At 40.3% G+C, this 19,394-nt stretch overlaps 1 protein-coding gene across 3 annotated transcripts in view; it reads right to left on the bottom strand.

Annotated features, from left to right (window-relative positions):
• ctnnd2a (catenin (cadherin-associated protein), delta 2a) overlaps positions 1 to 19,394 on the bottom strand; it is a 474,718-nt gene that overhangs the window by 343,366 nt on the left and 111,958 nt on the right. For all 3 annotated transcript variants that reach the window (XM_051682873.1, XM_051682874.1, XM_051682875.1), the window contains one exon: positions 13,660 to 13,775. In XM_051682873.1, coding sequence (XP_051538833.1) covers positions 13,660 to 13,775 — 116 coding nt within the window. The remainder of the gene's footprint in view (positions 1 to 13,659; positions 13,776 to 19,394) is intronic.

Here is a 19,394-nt window from a genome sequence, read left to right as displayed (position 1 = left end):
GAATTGTGTAAAAAGTGTAAAATAAGTGTCTGTTTCATTTCAGCAATTTGGTGCTTTCATTACATTATTAAATGTAGAATACTTGATTTTAATTAGTAAATAAATTCCCTTCAGATCTAGGTCCTGATCTCCCTGTCTGTGTTTATTTTGTGATAATGAGCAGATGACTGTAGTGTACAATATCCCTTACTTACATATAATGTATATACTGTATTGCCATTATATTGGCCTTTGATCACCTTTCTCTCAAGATATTAGTATTGGTTCAGACCATAAAAAAAAAAAAAAAAACATATTGGTCTACACCACCAATTAATCCTATGAATGCTGTGACAAACAACTTGGAATAACTTGCATGGCCAGATCACATGGTTTCATGTGTTATGATGGAGTAAAATTATAAGATTGTAATCTTAAAACATTGTGTTAAAAAACATGGAAAAACATAGCACTGTAGATGCTCAATGTTAGTTTTGTAAGTATGATTAGTACTCAGTTCCGCATGCTACCTTGTCATGGTCTTCTACATAAGCATTTCTGAAGCATAATTGAAAATGAAGCCTTCTGAGTAGTATTCACTTTTGGTAATATTGCAATGGCTTTGATGATGTAATGCCATTCTATAAGTACGGTTAATTCTGTTGTGAGTCATCCTAGTCACTTATGTGCGCAGGTTCCAAGAGGCTTATAAAGACAAACCTTCCAATTGCCATTTTCCAGACATGACACCACTGTGGATTCAGGCTGCACTTTGATCAAATTATTAGCAATGAAACAATCACAGTTGAGCTAAATAATGTAACTCTTATATTTTGTGTCCCTGGTGGCGGCCTCTCAGACTTAAAGTTCTAAGGGAAACAAATAAAAGAGGAATTAATACACATATACAAATAAATGAAATTATGGAAAATGCAATTATATATATATAAATTAAACACTTACGGACAGACAGACAGAAAGAGAGATGTGTCTATATGCATAAACATACAAACTTAGTATCAGTGCCACTGCACAGTGGTCCTGGTCAGACTAAGAGATTTTTGTAGCACTTTCAACAACAGCACATTCAATGACACTTTTTGATTATACCATTTTTTTCTATCACTCTACTCCTGTTTGCCTTTACATGTTCTTTAGGATAATGACTTCTACAGGCTTACGCTTAATGCACGACCATTGCTGTTTAAAAGATATGTGAAGAACATCTGACGAAGCAGAATGGACAGTCATGCTTTCAGGTGAAGCAATTCACCACAGTACATTATTGCGCCGAGCACTGACTGGCAACCCATTATCCAATTTGAATAATAACACACTGCCTTCAGCCCCAGAGCAACGGAAGTCTTGGGCTCTAAAAATACAGCATAGAATAATAAGGAACTGGCAGAAATGGTGTGAAACAGCTTTGCCTTAATTTCCTCTCCATAGGTTACCACAGTCAGCGTTTAGAGAAAAGAGACCTGAAGCAGCCCACCAGCACACACAGAGCAAACCTAACTGGAATAGCAGATGTTTAACAGGAATGGTGCTGAAGGGAGCCAAGCATGTGCATGCGCATGCACACACACACACATACACACACACACGCACGCACGCAAACAACAGGTTAAAGATGCTTTTTAATAAACAGATGGCTGTTACCTACAGTGAAAGAATTTAAGTAGAGTTGCACTAATGTAAAAAAAACTAAAACAAAACAATGTTAGTAATCTAAATATAACAGCTTTCTGTTGGACTTTGCAAAAATAAAATGTGTCAGTGCACATTCAGAAATGTATCTAAACCCCAAAGTCACTTCATGCGTGAAAACTGTGAAAAAAATACGCCTGTATGCTTAGTTGAATAAGTATTTAAGAATTAAAATTTGGAAGAATTTTTTTTTTTAACATAACATTTTGTACGGAGATATCGAGAATCTGTTATTATAGTAATGGTCAGAAATTAATGGATGGTCTTTGCTAACTTTGCTGTGCACAGACTAAAGACTATTTTATTTATGTTTTTACGTTAGAGAGATAGTTCACCCAAAATAAATATTATGTCATCATTTACTCACCCCCATGTTTTTCCAAACACAAATGACTTTCCTTTTTCCATGGAACACAAATGGAGATCCTCAGTCCCCATTCACTTTCATTGTGTGGAAAAAAAGAGCACTGTAGACATTCTTCAAAAATTTCTCCTCATGTATAATGGAAGAAAGAAAGCCATACAGGTTTCGAACCAGTAAATGATGACAACATTTTTGGGTAAACTATCCCTTTATAAGTACATAGATTAGCACATGTAATTACATTTTGTTGGAAGCATCAAGCCCATGTTAATACGTAGTCAGTGAGAGGCATTTTGAGTGAAAAAATTTAAATGCAGATAGACATTCACTCATCTCTGTGTTTAGAGCTGAGACCTTTGGGGAACTGGCCACATAGAGCACACATAGTCAGACATGTTATTCAGAGATGACCTTTCACTAAACAGCCTGCTTTTTCCCAGGTGCCAAGAGAGAAAGATGGAGGAAACTAGAAAGATAGAGAGAGAGACACACATCCTTTCCTCTGCCTGCTGTGTTCAAGGGTTAGTTCACCCAAAAATGAAAATTTTCTCATCATTTTCTCACTCTCATGCCATCCCAGACTTTCTTTCATCTGCAGAACACAAATGAAGATTTTTAAAAGAATACCTCAGCTCTGTAGGCCCATACAATGCAAATGAACAGTTATCAGGTCTTTGATGCTTTAAAAAGCAGATAAAGTCAGCATAAATCCATAATCCATCAGACTCCAGTGGTTTAATCAATGTATTCTGAAGCGATCCAGTTAATTTTGGGTGAGAACAGACCAAAATGTAACTCCTTTATCACTGTACATCTTGACAGCAATCTCCTTGGAGATTATGAGTTCAAGCTCGATTGCACTGCCTTTAGCGCCATCTAGCGCTCTGTGCATGCGTCAAGCACTAGGAAGTGTAATCAAGCTTGAAATCATGATCGTGCCTAGAGACTGCAATAGCAAGAGGTACAGTGAAAAAGGTGTTACATTTTGGTGTGTTCTCACTCAAAACCAACTGGATCACTTCAGAAGACATTGATTAAACCACTAAAGTCATATGGCTTAATTTTATGTGGACTTTATGTCCTTTTTAGAGCTTCAAAGTCCTGATAACCATTCACTTGCATTGTGAGGACCTACCCTTTAAATTCACACACATACCTGTAGGATTATCCTCGAATGAAGCCATCAAATGAACACAACACCACATTCCACAGATCAGAGAGATCCCCCACCAAGCCATTAGAGAGTCATAAAAACAAATCCATGGCACCTAAATTGCTGAAGGAGACCGTCTCCACCATTCCTGCTTAATCTCAAACTAGGGTTTGTAATGACAGAGCTAACCCATATGGACAACCCTTCTTTGTTCCACTGTAAGACCAAATGGCCAAGTAAGACCTTGTGACCTTAAATGCATAAATCCGCAGCCATATCAGGAAACGGAGACTCGTGAAGGAATTCATGAACGTTGTACCTTCACTGAGTTAACCCTCTTAAATGTACAGAATGCATTTAAACCTACAATGTACACCATACCTAGCCTTGCTAGATAATTCTGAAAATTTCTTTGACCTGTGATTACTTTCATAACTGACAAATTAATAATTATAGCCTGATGTACCTTTTAAAATGTGTAGTGATTTGTAATCACTTCTAACTAACAAATCAATAAGTATAACTGTTAATCTTGTATTATTCATCTCATTCTACTAAGAATGATAACTAACCTGATAATATACCCTGACAATCAGGTTTCTAATAACGTGTAATATTTTATCCATGTTGTAAAACCAATGAATTAACCAGTAGGGATTTTCATGTTTTGTTACTTACACGTTTAATACCCATGAAAGTATGTCACAGTTAGTATGTAAATGCTTGCTTGTTTACATAGAGAATGTTGATGACAATGAATGTCATGTCTCATGCAATGTTTTCAAGATATAAAAGTTCATGAGTGAGTCAGAGACCCAATAGCAGAAAAACATTTCAAAGGATTTATTAACAACAAATGTCAACATAAACTGTGCTGGCGATGAATATGAATCCCAGCAGCGGCTGCAGTAGCAGGTGGCAAGGAACAAGTCTGTGTGCACATTGTGGCCATGCAGCGGGCAAAGGATGAGTGTGTTCGTAGACAGGTGTATGCGTTGTGGAAGTCAGGAGCAGATCCGGAGGAAGAGTCCGTTGAAGTGTGGTGTGGTGTGGTGCAGAGAGCAAAGCCCAGACGAAAGAGGGCAGTCGTATTCCCGACACGCAGGCAGAGATGAAGAATCCTCCACTGGCGATTTGTGGGCGGTGAGGACAGGCATAAGGCAAACTGAAAGGTAACCACACTTCCCTACAAGCGGGCAGAGACAGGCAACCAACAGATACACAAGACAGCACCAACTAGACAAAGAGAGCAAGGTTAGCCACTTGACAGCACAAGCAATAATCTAGCAAAGACAGGGAGGGCACACAAGGATTAAGTAGGGAGTGCAATCAGAGTGGAACAGGTGTAGCTAGCACGTTAATCAGTGGCATGATCAGCGCTTCCCCGGGAACGATCAATGTTCCCATGTAAACACTTGCCTGCTTCGCCTGCAAGACATGAGGGAGAGAAAAAACAAAACAACATAATAAACTGGCAAACTCACCGGAGCCATGACAGATGAGAGTTTAGCACTAACTATAAATCCTTGAGGGGGTATCTTTTAGACCACGTGTAATCAAGGGATGATATCATAGTGGAGGTGTCTAAAAACCCAGCGAGCTGCCTATCTGTCTAGCATTTTTGGACATTGTAAGTGCGTTTCTAGTCGGCTCAGCTCTCTCTCTGCCTCACACACACACACACACACACACACACACACACACACAGCTCAGCTGACTCGGAAAATGGCTATGACAGCGAAATATGCTGTGGTCAAAAATGCTGCTGACCTAAAATAACGGTTGTGCCAATACCATAATAGATTGATATAGTGATTGTTTTTCTCTTAATTGCAATTTCTCTCTTGCATTGATATTTAGATTCTTATATTTGTTTGCTCTAATTGAAATGTAAAACTTTGTGAATGTCTTTATGACTCCCAAAAATGCAATCTTGATAGGCAGTTTACTTGTTTTTGAGGCACAGCCACTGTCTGAAATGCCTGAACAGAGAGCTGATTGCATCAGGAGACTGACTATCAAACCGAGGCAATGTTTCTAGACAGAATAAAGACTCAAAAAGTTTATTCAGTCAAAATATTTTACCATCCAACCTGAGAGAAAGGAGAAAGCCGTGATAGAAAAGAGCTGAATGTTTGGTAAATGTACATGAGCCTTAAAAAATGCTCTTAAAAAATCTGAAACACATGGATGTAAACCCAGCTATTGGTTTGTCTTGTTAAGGGGGTCGGGAGTTAGCGTCACCTCGTTAGCTCCTACTGGTAGATGCCGGAACTACACTATTATAAGATGGCAAAAAGCATGTTTCCCCATTAACGGCCTTTCAAATGGAACCATGTCTTCTAACAACTCATTTGTTACATTGTTACATCTTGTGTTTACCCTGGCCTTTGCAGTGGGCAGTAGCTACTGCCCAATACTGCAAAGCTTAATTACATTTCTAAGCAGCAAGATGGTAGCTTAGCTAGTTTTTAAAACAAGTAGCTTTTCAGTAGCTAAGCTATATTTTTGACAAGGTAGTGGTGTAGCACTGACAAAAGCTACACTGCTACATCATGCCTTGTACCCGGTGTTTACTAATGCCAGTTTTGAATCAGAACTAATGCTGTTCGTTCACAAATGAATCACTCATTTGAGTCGGTTCTTTTCAATAAATTGGTCACACATGATAGAAAATCAGTCTGAATTTTTCAGAAAGCTTGTGCTTGCACTGCTGAATCATTTGGTACACGCTCTCACTTGTCAACAAGCTCATGTAATATTTTATAACACGGCAAATAAAGATAACGCTGGTTGCAGTGGATCTGCAATCAATCAATGGAAACCAAACCTGCAAATACATCCTATCTTTTGCCAGTGATGAAGAAGGTCTTTATTAAATTCAATACATGTGCAGCTTGTGAACGACTTCTGCAGGTAAATACATTTTCCAACCAAAAGAGTATCAAAACACTTATTAGCTTACATGAAATACTATAAAAATAAATAAAAATAAATACTTTAAAAAAGTACCATGACATTACCATGTTTTTTGGACATTACCTGGGAGCACCATGTTAATACAATGGTATATGAATGTGGTAATATCGCGAAGTACCATGGTATTTTTTAATTACCTTGAAGCACCATGTAAATAAAATACTATATGAATATGGTAATCATATATCAAATTACCATGGTAGTAACATGGTATTCTTTGAAGTACTTTGAAGCACCACGCAACTACAGAATGATAAATAAATAGTTGTATATCTGATACCATCAAAAATCACATTGTTATTGCCCAGATGTGCTCTATCTCTCTCTCTCTCTCTCTCTCTCTCACACACACACACACACACACACACACACAAGGAATTTGGCCTCTTATCAAATGCTTCCAGTACATAAAGAAATACAACAGATAGACACAGAATTACAGGATAAGATGAATAGTATACTGTATGTACGCAGAATTTTTATACAGAAATGTACAAATGAAATTTCGTAAATGGGTATGGGTTTGTAGAGGTAGTAGTTTAAATATAAAAAATAAAATGTAAAAATAGTGATTTTTCATATTGAACACGTGTTTGTAGAGGTAGTAGTATGAATATGAAAAATAAAATGTAAAAATAGTGATTTTACATGTTGAACATGTTTGTAGTGGTAGTAGTATAAATATGAAAAATAAAATGTAAAAATAGTGATTTTACATGTTGAACACATGAGTTTGCGTAGGTAGCATATCTAAATATGAACTGACATGTTTGTTTGTTTTTACGTGCACATACGTATTGCACCTACTGTCTAATTGTATACTGTACTGAACTAAACTATAATATACTGTACCATGGCTTTGATAAATGTAATGTGAATATGTGTTTTAGGTGCTTTGTCTATGACAGTATGCTCTGTGCATCTGTGATTGAAAAAAAAAACGAAGTAGCTTAAATGTAGCAAGCTATTTTTGGCGTGTAGCTTGTAGTGTAACTTGCTACTTTTTCCTGAAGTGCAGCTTTTAGCTTAGCTTAACAAATTTTTCTGTTGAGTAGTTGGTAGCTTAGCTAGCTAAATGTTTTGAGTAGCTTGCCCAACACTGGTCCTTTGTCATGTATCGAAATAAATTCATGTTCTTTATTGTTTTGGTGAGTTTCTCTGGTCATTTTATAGACAAGTTTCAGATTTAGAGTCATGTCAAGCCTAGTTTCGTCTTGAGTATTATTAGATTATTTGTTCACAGAATAAACTGCACCTGGGTTCTTTACTCTGTATCTAGTCTTGCGAGTTTTTGTCAGTTACAACATGACACCACAGACTGGGTGTGTGTTTGTGTATGCGTCTTTTTTGTGAGTATGTGTGTAATCACATTATTGGGAAGGACGTGTTATAGACAGCCGTGAATCAGACTGATGCAGTGCCAGAGAGTGACTGGATTTACAGCCGTAAGTGTGGAGATAGCCCAGAGCAACAGTCAGGTTTACACACATTAACACACATGAACACGCATGAATAACACCACTGTTTACTCAATTCTCTGTAGAAAACAGAAAAAAACACAGGCACAATGTAAGGCAAAATTATAAGTGCAGCCCATTTAAATTAGTTTTCAACCATCGAGTCTCCCAATTAGACATGACACTTTTCAGCATCTAGTCTAAATTCCGAAAATGTCTCATTTGCATTTTGCTTTGTGAGAAACTTCATGAGCTTGCTGGGTATTTTCACTGTCTACAAACTGTAAAGGGCTACAAATTCCAGCTTATTTCATTCTCAGGAAAATAACCTTCTTAAAAGTCCATCCGCTGCTACAAGAAACTACCCAGGCTTTAGATCACCATAACTTGTAGAGTGAGATTTTTTTTTTCCTTTGTGGGAATTAGGGATTTCAATTTTCAGGAATTTTCATAATCGATTGTCTTTAGAATTAACAATCGATTAATCATTAGCGATAATATCACAAAACACACATCCACTTAATTTTTTTTGTTTGTTTAACAATTCGATTGCGGACATTGGTTCCAGACAATGAAAATTTGTTTCTTTAACATTAAATTAAAATGTAGGCTCTACTCAAATACTTTGTGTAATGAAAACCAAAATAAATTGAGTTAACCTAACTTAAATTTGATCCATTCAAATAACTAATTGAACCTTGCAGCTTTTTGCTAGCTAGCACCAAACACATATTATGCATATCTTTTTGTACTGCATAACAAGTATGGTGCTGCTAAGAGTTTACATATCCCCATTCAGTCATTATACTAATTATCCATGAGAAAAGCAATAAACACAGATTTTTAGTATTAATGTACCCAACCTCGACCACACCATTAGCTCCACTCTTTTCCACCAAGGTAACCTCCAAAAAAAGTCAACATGACAATAGCTCCTATAAATTCCAACATAACAGAACATTAAACACAAACAAGTCTCCTACTTGTTTCATTTTTCTTAGAAATACATTAAAATAACACTTCATTTTTTAAAATTTACTCTCACAATCCTGTCCCATGCAAAGCATGCTGGGAAATGGAAATCCCCTGCCCGTAATCAGCAATACATTGATGCCACAATTATTATTCATATAGTCCTAACACAACTGGATTAAGTAAACACAGATGGATTGTACACAATGAAAATAAGTTAAGACCAAATGCTAAAGAACTGTGTTGCATTCGCTCATTTTAAATAATAATTTTTACTGCTTGCTCAATTTACTTGAGTGAACATCATCCATTAGAAGTCTGAATCCATTTGAACCTTTCATAGCAATGTGAACATATCACATGTTGATAGCTGTGTTGAATATTACTTTGACTTTAAGAATATAATTATGTTCTAATCTCAAACATATGTAAAAATGTATTAAGTTGATTTCAAGTTTACTGGTTTAGTATTTTCAATAGTGCTGCTTTCCAGTTTTGTTTTGTTTTTATTTCAGTGTGAAGGGCTCTAAATAGCAAATAAACTTAGCTCACTTTGCAATTAGAATATATTTAAATATTCTAAATAAATAAAAGTGTTGCTATTTTCTTAATACATTTAAATCCATTTAGGCTATGTTTAGTTTGTTTTAGACACCATGTACCAGGTTTAAAAACAATGGCACCTAGCTCTTGCAACTAGCCTTTAAAAGTGTGTCTGTGATTAAATAATGGCAAATACGCTTAATTAAATCATTAACAATAATTAATCAATTGTCAATCAACCGTGGTCATCTCTAGTGGGAATGTCAATGTGAGTATTGTTGGTATCTCCCTGACAGTGACACCTAGTGAGCCGAAGGTGTCTATATCAGCTCTACCCAGTATTCCCAGGAGACCCATTTGACAATCAAGGCCAGTCTACCGTAATAGCATCTCAAGTCTGTTCAGGCTTCCAAACTGTCAGGCTGATCAAGTCATTTCTACCCGACATTGGCTCAATCTTTCCGACTCAAGTATCAAACAAAACAGTATGTAAACTAAGCAGCAGATGGAAGAAACATACACAAAACAAAACAACAAAAGACAAAAGACAAAATGACAACACTTAATCTTAAGTCTGTATATGTATGCATTATTCAAGGTACTGTATTCATGATGGTTTATGGTCATCAGAAGTTTACATACACTTAGCCTGAAGTCATTAAAACTCATTTTTTAACCACTCCACGGATTTAAAATTACAAACTATAGTTTTGTGCATGACATGAGTAATTTTTCCAACAATTGTTTACAGACAGATTGTTTCACTTTTAATTGGCTATATCGCAATTCCATTGGGTCAGAAGTTTACATATACTGTTAACTGTGCCTTTAAGCAGTTTGGAAAATTCCAGAAAATTATGTCAAGCCTTTAGACAATTAGCCAATTAGCTTCTGATAGGAGGTGTACTGAATTGGAGGTGTACCTGTGGATGTATTTTAAGGCCTACCTTCAAACTCCAGTTGCTTTACATCATGGGAAAATCAAAAGAAATCAGCCAAGACCTCAGAAAAATAAATAATTTGTGGACCTCCACAAGTCTTGTTCATCCTTGGGAGCAATTTCCAAATGCCTGAAGGTACCACGTTCATTTGAACAAACAATAGTACACTAGTATGAACACCATGGGACCACGCAGCCATCATACCTCTCAGGAAGGAGATGCATTCTGTCTCCTAGAGATGAACGTAGTTTGGTGCGAAAAGTGCAAATCAATCCCAGAAAAACAGCAAAGGACCTTGTGAAGAGGAAACAGGTAGACAAGTATCTATATCCACAGTAAAACAAGTCCTATATCGACATAACCTGAAAGGCTGCTCAGCAAGGAAGAAGCCACTGCTCTAAAACTGCCATAAAAAAGCCAGACTACAGTTTGTAAGTGCTCATGGAGACAAAGATCTTATTTTTTGGAGAAATGTCCTCTGGTCTAATGAGACAAAAATTTAACTGTTTGGCCATAATGACCATAATGAGGGTGAGGCTTGCAAGCCAAAGAACACCATCCCAACCGTGAAGAATGGGGGTGGCAGCATCATGTTGTGGGGGTGCTTTGCTGCAGGAGGGACTAGTGCACTTCACAAAATAGATGGCATCATGAGGAAGGAAAATGATGTGTATATATTGAAGCAACATATCAAGACATCAGCCAGGAAGTTAAAGCTCAGTCGCAAATGGGTCTTCCAAATGGACAATGACCCCAAGCATACCTCCAAAGTTGTGGCAAAACAAACAAAGTCAAGGTATTGGAGTGGCCATCACAAAGCCCTGACCTCAATCAGATAGAAAATTTGTGGGCAAAACTGAAAAAGCATGTGCAAGCAAGGAGGCCTACAAACCTGACACGGTTACACCAGTTCTGTCTGAAGAAATGGTCCAAAATTCCAGCAACTTATTGTGAGAAACTTGTGTAAGGCTACCCAAAACGTTTGACCCAAGTTAAACAATTTAAAGGCAATGCTACCAAATACTAAAAAAGTGTATGCAAACTTCTGACCCTCTGGGAATGTGATGAAAGTAAAAATTATTCTCTCTACTATTATTCTGACATTTCACATTCTTAAAATAAAGTAGTGATCCTAACTGACCTAAGACAGGGAAAGTTTTCTACGATTAAATGTCAGGAATTGTGAAAAACTGAGTTTAAATGTATTTGGCTAAGGTGTATGTAAACTTCTGATTTCAACTGTATCTAGTGTGATAAGCAGGATAATGTACACTGAGCTGGTAATCACAAAAAAAAAAAATTTATATATATATATATATATATATATATATATATATATATATATATACACACAGGTGCATCTCAATAAATTAGAATGTCGTGGAAAAGTTCATTTATTTCAGTAATTCAACTCAAATTGTGAAACTCATGTATTAAATAAATTCAATGCACACAAACTGAAGTAGTTTAAGTCTTTGGTTCTTTTAATTGTGATGATTTTGGCTCACATTTAACAAAAACCCACCAATTCACTATCTCAAAAAATTAGAATACATCATAAGACCAATAAAAAAAACATTTTTAGTGAATTGTTGGCCTTCTGGAAAGTATGTTCATTTACTGTATATGTACTCAGTACTTGGTAGAGGCTCCTTTTGCTTTAATTACTGCCTTAATTCGGCGTGGCATGGAGGTGATCAGTTTGTGGCACTGCTGAGGTGGTATGGAAGCCCAGGTTTCTTTGACAGTGGCCTTCAGCTCATCTGCATTTTTTTGGTCTCTTGTTTCTCATTTTCCTCTTGACAATACCCCATAGATTCTCTATGGGGTTCAGGTCTGGTGAGTTTGCTGGCCAGTCAAGCACACCAACACCATCGGTGTCATTTAACCAACTTTTGGTGCTTTTGGCAGTGTGGGCAGGTGCCAAATCCTGCTGGAAAATGAAATCAGCATCTTTAAAAAGCTGGTCAGCAGAAGGAAGCATGAAGTGCTCCAAAATTTCTTGGTAAACGGGTGCAGTGACTTTGGTTTTCAAAAAACACAATGGACCAACACCAGCAGATGACATTGCACCCCAAATCATCACAGACTGTGGAAACTTAACACTGGACTTCAAGCAACTTGGGCTATGAGCTTCTCCACCCTTCCTCCAGACTCTAGGACCTTGGTTTCCAAATGAAATACAAAACTTGCTCTCATCTGAAAAGAGGACTTTGGACCACTGGGCAACAGTCCAGTTCTTCTTCTCCTTAGCCCAGGTAAGACGCCTCTGACGTTGTCTGTGGTTCAGGAGTGGCTTAACAAGAGGAATACAACAACTGTAGCCAAATTCCTTGACATGTCTGTGTGTGGTGGCTCTTGATGCCTTGACCCCAGCCTCAGTCCATTCCTTGTGAAGTTCACCCAGATTCTTGAATCGATTTTGCTTGACAATCCTCATAAGGCTGCGGTTCTCTCGGTTGGTTGTGCATCTTTTTCTTCCACACTTTTTCCTTCCACTCAACTTTCTGTTAACATGCTTGGATACAGCACTCTGTGAACAGCCAGCTTCTTTGGCAATGAATGTTTGTGGCTTACCCTCCTTGTGAAGGGTGTCAATGATTGTCTTCTGGACAACTGTCAGATCAGCAGTCTTCCCCATGATTGTGTAGCCTAGTGAACCAAACTGAGAGACCATTTTGAAGGCTCAGGAAACCTTTGCAGGTGTTTTGAGTTGATTAACTGATTGGCATGTCACCATATTCTAATTTTTTGAGATAGTGAATTGGTGGGTTTTTGTTAAATGTGAGCCAAAATCATCACAATTAAAAGAACAAAAGACTTAAACTACTTCAGTCTGTGTGCATTTAATTTATTTAATACACGAGTTTCACAATTTGAGTTGAATTACTGAAATAAACGAACTTTTCCACGACATTCTAATTTATTGAGATTCACCTGTATATATATATATATATATATATATATATATATATATATATATATATATATATATATATATATATATATATTTGCTGATATTCAGCAGTGTCTTTAATAAGAAAAATGGTTTATAAATAAAGCAAATACAATTTCTTTTTCATTCTAAAAATGGAAAAAGCAAGTGTATGTGTGTTAGTATGTGAAAAAGTGTGTGGGGGGGCTCAGGTGGGGCTCCCTCATGCAGTAAATGTCTGCGTGGTTCTGGGAAGAAACCTGCTCTTCTCATGTGGAAACTAGCCTGGGTGCCTCCATGTGACAGGACAAGTACACGTGTATGCAAAAATGTATGCATACTGTAAACATATACACAGACAGAGCTCTGATGCATGAAAATCATGTCAACCCACTCGCATATGTGATTCTCTCTTTCACATTCTAAAAATTTGAGGTATGTAAATAAAATCCCGATATGAGCTCAATTACATTGTAGCACTCTTCCCCTTAAAAAAGTGGTCAAGAATGTTGTCAGCATTTCCATATACAAGCCATTGCATCCATCAGAAAGTAAGGTCACATTAGAGAGACTTGTTGAAGTATTATATAGTCACTACACACACCCACTCAGTACATTAGCATTACCTGATACTGCTCATGCTGCCACCTGTCTCAGATCCCATTTTGCATCGTTCCAACTGAGTAGCAACTATTTGACGCTCTGCCTCCAGCTCTCGCGTTAATCTTTCAAACTGAAGCTCCTAAGAAAGAGAGAGAGAGGGAAAGAAAGACGGTCAGTCAACAAAGTCCTTACAACTTCCTGAGGCTTAATTATTCAGTGTAGCTTTACTGTAAATTCAGGTCCTACTCATGATTGCCAGAGTGTTGTTATGCGGTTTCCTAGGTATTCTACATGTTTTCAGCATCTTGCTATATGGTTGCAGGTTGTTCTGGGTGGTTGCTACTAGGGCATTACTAGGTGGTTTCTTACTGGCCCACATCGAAACAGCCCACCCCCAAGCCTCTTATAATCTTATCCCTTACCGTAGCACGCACCACTAATTATTTTCAATGTCATAATATGTTCCAAAGTCTTATCATATTTCAATAGAGGGAATGTTCTGTTCTGTTCTATAATTATAATGAGTTGAAAAACACCTGAAGAGTTATTTTGATTAAATAATCTCTAGCCCCATAGAGAACTTCTTTAGAATTTGCCAGTGTGCTCGCCAGCTATACTGTAAATCAAGTGAGCAGACCTCCGGCCAGCCCAGAGAGGTGATAATTACTGCAAACGCCTCAGCTGGGACAGAAAGTTCACCATCAGCTCCAATAAAGGCTTGTTCCACAAGCAGACGACACATATAATCACTCAGACCGCCAGCCCAAAACTGCCCCCTCTAGGCTGTCAAGCTTTAAGAGACTGCAACCTAAAACCAGCCTTGCCAGGCTTGGCATTGCACCAGACAGCAGCCTCTCCTCCAATGACCTGCTCCACAGAAGTCTTCAAAAGAACATTTGATTCTTCAAATGCACTCTCAGACAATGTAAGAGTTCTCAGAGCAGGAGAAAAGTCAAGTAAATTGTATTTCTATAGCACTTTTCAAAATACATTTTGCTGCACAGCTGCTTTACAGAAAACCATGCATTAAAAGTCCCCAGTGAACAAGCCAAAATAAAAACTCTGTAAGATGCTTAGGTAATGGATGAAGAAAAACCTTTAGAGGAACCCGACTTACATAGCTGGGGAAGCCCATCCTCCTCTGGCATTACAATTAATGTACATATTTAAAATATTATCGAAAATGGGAAATATAATTCCGAAACCAAGACAGCTGAAAAAGTGGACGGACACTGTTGCGCTCTATAAAAGTCATGTGTTCAATATGTTAGTAAGGCAAGGTTTAAACAGTAAGGATAATCATTTAATCGCAAGGATAATGATTAGTTTATAGTCTTTGAAGTCCATCCTATGTTGATTGGAGAGATGCAAGCAGTGGTCAGTGAAGCATCCTTTAGTGTCTGGTTGGACTTGGCTGAAGTCACTTTGCACTGACGTTTTATGTCATGTTAAGATGACTGCTAAGATAGCGCCTGTGTGTGTGGCGTGCCATCTACTCTCCTCACTGATGTTAGTACTTATGTCTTTCTTAATCAAGAATAGCTACACTCTGCTGCTTGACATCCGAAGCACATTTGCTGAACTATCTAGGGGGAGGCGCTGCTGTCAGATTGAAATCTGCCTTGGTCTCAGGGTCCACATATCTTAGGATTTGTTAAATCTTATTGACTCTTTCAACTTTGTTCAGTAGTTGAAAGGCCCAACACACATACAAGGTCATACTTTAGACTTGGTTGTATCACATGGCATACCTGTTTGTGATATTGAAATTTGTGAAACAAACTTTTCAGACCATAATCATGTGTTGTTCACCGCGTCCCTTCCTGATCTACTTGACAAACCACCTTCTCTGGTTCGTTGGACCCATATTTTTCCTCTCGTTTCTGCGAAGACTTTTCCACAGCATACAAAGAGGTTTGTAAACCCTTGGCTCTGGAATCTTCTAATCTTGATCCCAATGCCCTAGTTAATTTCAGACCCATTTCTAATCTGCCTTTCATATCTAAAATTATGGAGAAAGTGGTATTAATCCAACTAAAGACCTTTTTGAGCACAAACTCCATACATGAAATTTTCCAGTCTGGTTTAAAAACACTTCACAGTACTGAATCTGCCCTATTGAGAATCTCAAATGATATCTTATTAGCGGCGGACTCTGGGGACTCTATGGCTTTGGTCCTTCTAGATCTTAGCTCAGCGTTTGATATGGTCGATCACAATATTCTTATTTCCCGCTTGGAGCTCTGTGCTGGTATTCAAGGTACAGTCCTAAAATGGTTTCTGTCCTATTTAACCAATAGAAGGTTTTCTGTCTGTCTTGGTCAGCATATATCCTCTGTAGCGCATCTCTCTTGTGGTGTGCCACAGGGCTCAATTCTTGCCCCCTTTTTATTTTCACTATGCATGCTTATTGGCTCTATTTTTAATAAATATGGAGTGTCTTTTCACTGCTATGCTGACAACACCCAAATCTATCTTCCACTAAAGTGCAATGACAAATATGCCCTCGAGCAGCCTGCCTGCCTAAAGGAATTAATTTTGAATTTGAATGCAAACAAAAACTGAAGTTATTTTGTTTGGACCTAACGATGATACACAAATAATCACTGTGGTAAGATCGAGTTTCTTCCACCAACGACTTTTAACGAATGTAATACCTTTTTTTCTTTGAGTAACTTTGAAAAAGTTAGTCATGCCTTTATTTCATCATACTTAGATTACTGTAATTCCCTCTATATTGGAGTAAATCGATCATCTCTCTCTCTTCTTCAAATGGTCCAAAACACTGCAGCTAGACTTCTGAGGGGCACACGTGAATATGAACACATCACTCCAATTTTAGTTTCAATGCAGTGGTTGCTGGTTAGATACAGAATTTATTTTAAAAAATGTTTCTACATCATTAAACAACCAGGAGCCACCATAACTTTCTGATTTGCTGTGCCAAACCAAGCCGTCCAGTTCCATATCTGTCACTCACTCGACGTTGTGTCAATGTAGGGGGTCACTCTTGGGAGCCCGAAACACCTCTGGTCTTTGATAAAAGGCCAATGAAAATTGGCGAGTGGTATTTGCATGCCACTCCCCTGGACATACAGGTATAAAAGGAGCTGGTATGCAACCACTCATTCAGATTTTCTCTTCGGAGCTGAACGGTCATGCTCATTGAGCTGAATTCTCATGACAGTTCATTCACCTCTGCTGGATCTGACGGCGCATTTCAGAGGCTTCACCCTGCACTGGTTCACTGCAGAGAACGCCCCTGGGCACTTCGGCAGAAAAAAGAAAGTATATTTTTCTGAAAGAGTATATTTCTCTAAAAGAGCGGCACACACAGAACGTCTTTTTAAATACGTGTCTTTTTAAAGATGCCTTACCGATTGTGTGTTATTCCTGGTTGCGGTCGTTACCTCTCAACTTCAGACGGTCACGATCGCTGTCTTTCGTGTCTGGTCGTGACCCACATGGAGGCAGCGTTCGTGGATGGTTCATGTTCTCACTGCAAAAACATGACGATGGCAATGTTGCGGTCGCAGCTTGCTTTCGTAAGCCACCCCAGCAGCTCCCCGCCCCGGTCCTTCTACCTACAGGTTTGAGGCCAGCGCGGCTAGCACTGGGGGTGATTTAGGGACTCCAATGGTATCGCCTCCGCCGGGTATCCCCCCGCGGACCTCCCATTCCCCAGCACGCTCATCTGCCCCGATCGGGCTTCCGGATGAGTCCGCCGGCTCGTCTCACGGCGAGTTCGACCTCTTGTTCGGAGCCCGCGAAGCTGATGAGCTCTCGAGCGCAGCATCGGAGAGCAGGCTTGTCCAGTCGGATGCAGAAGCCTCAGCTGGGCTCCCCCTTTGGGGTCGATTGCCCAGTCACAGGATGATGCAGAGATGATGGACATGCTTTCCAGGGCGGCCGCAAGCGTCGGGCTAGAGTGGAACCCTCCGCTCTCCCCTGAACCATCGTGGCTCAATGATTGGTTCATGGGCTCGCGGCGCCGCTCAAAGCAGCCACGCCCCGCTCCAGTGCCTTTCTTCCCGGAAGTGCATGAGGAGCTGAAGAAAACGTGGAAGGCACCTTTTACTGCCCGGTCCTGATTTCTCAGAGAACTGCACGAGGGTAGTTCCACCCCAGATTTGATGCAGGAACTGCGCTCGGCAACCGACCTCGCTCTCCGTGCGACGAAGGTCACGGCGCGGTGTCTTGGGCGGACAATGTCCACATTAGTGGTCCAGGAGTTCCACCTGTGGCTCAACCTGGTCGAGATGGGTGAGGCCGACAAGACACAGTTCCTTGCTGCCCCCATCTCCCAGGCTTGCCTATTTGGCAACACCATCAAGAACTTTGCCCAGCTGTTTTCGACGGTGAAGCAGCAGATGGAGGCTATCCGGCATATCCTGCCACGGTGCGGCTCAAGATCCTGCACCCCATCTGCTCTTGCACCTCAGCCGATTAGGGCTTCGGGTCAACTGGGAAAAGAGCAAGCTCCTCCCGGTTCAGAGCATCTCTTTCCTCAATTTGGAGTTGGACTCAGTCTCTTTGACAGCGCGCCTCACGAACGAGCGTGCACAGTCGGTGCTGGCCTGTTTGAAGGCATTCAAACAGAAAACAACGGTTCCACTGAAATTCTTTCAGAGGATCCTGGGGCATATGGCATCCTCAGCGGTGGCCACCCCACTCGGGTTGATGCATATGAGACCGCTTCAGCACTGGCTTCAGACTCAAGTCCCAAGATGGGCATGGCGCCGCGGGACACATCAGGTGGTCATCACGCCGGTCTGTCACCGTCTTTTCAGCCCTTGGACCGACCTCTCGTTTCTATGGGCAGGTGTTCCTCTAGAGCAGGTCCAAAACAGGCTGGGGCGCTGTTTGCAACTGGCACTGCATTGGCACATCAACTGCCTCGAGTTGTTGGCAATTCTGCTTGCTTGCGGAGGTTCCGGCCGTTGATCCAGGACAAATACATGTTAGTTCGGACAGACAACATGGCAACGGTAGCATATGTCAACCGCCAAGGCGGTCTGCGCTCTCGTTGTATATCACAACTCACCCGCCATCTCCTCCTCTGGAGTCAGCAGCACCTCAAGTCGCAGTGGACCACACACATCCCAGGCGACCTCAACACTACAGCGGACACGCTGTCACGGTAGGTTACCCTCAGGGGAGAGTGGAGACTCCACCCTCAGGTGGTCCAGCTGATTTGGAGTCAATTCGGACAGGCACAGGTAGACCTGTTCGCCTCCCAAGAATCCTCCCACTGCCCGCTCTGGTACGCCCTGACCAAGGCACCCCTCGGCATAGACGCGCTGGCACACAGCTGGCCTCCTGGCCTACGCAAATACGTGTTTCCCCAGTGAGCCTACTTGCACAGACTCTGTGTAAGGTCAGGGAGGACGAGGAGCAGGTCAGCCTGGTAGTACCCTACTGGCCCACCAAGACGTGGTTCTCGGACCTCACGCTCCTCGCGACAGCCTCCCCGCTGGCGAATTCCCCTGAGGAAGGACCTTCTTTCTCAGGGACAGGGCACCATCTGGCACCCGCGACCAGACATCTGGAATTTCCATGTCTGGCCCGTGGACCAGATGCCTTTAAGTGGCATCTGTTCACTAAGTGGTGTTCTCCCCGACGGGAAGACCTCCAGAGATGCGCAGTCGGATCGGTGCTTTCCTTCCTGCAGGAGAGGTTGGAAGGGTGGCTGTCTGCTATAGCAGCACACCACGATACAGTGGACGGTAAGTCCTTAGGGAAGCTCGACCTGATCATC

The sequence above is a fragment of the Myxocyprinus asiaticus genome, chromosome 41 (genome assembly GCF_019703515.2).
Source record: "Myxocyprinus asiaticus isolate MX2 ecotype Aquarium Trade chromosome 41, UBuf_Myxa_2, whole genome shotgun sequence".
Taxonomy (NCBI): Eukaryota; Metazoa; Chordata; class Actinopteri; order Cypriniformes; family Catostomidae; genus Myxocyprinus; species Myxocyprinus asiaticus.
The sequence above is the reverse complement of the archived record's forward strand: the minus strand, read 5'-3'. Positions and strand labels throughout refer to the sequence as shown.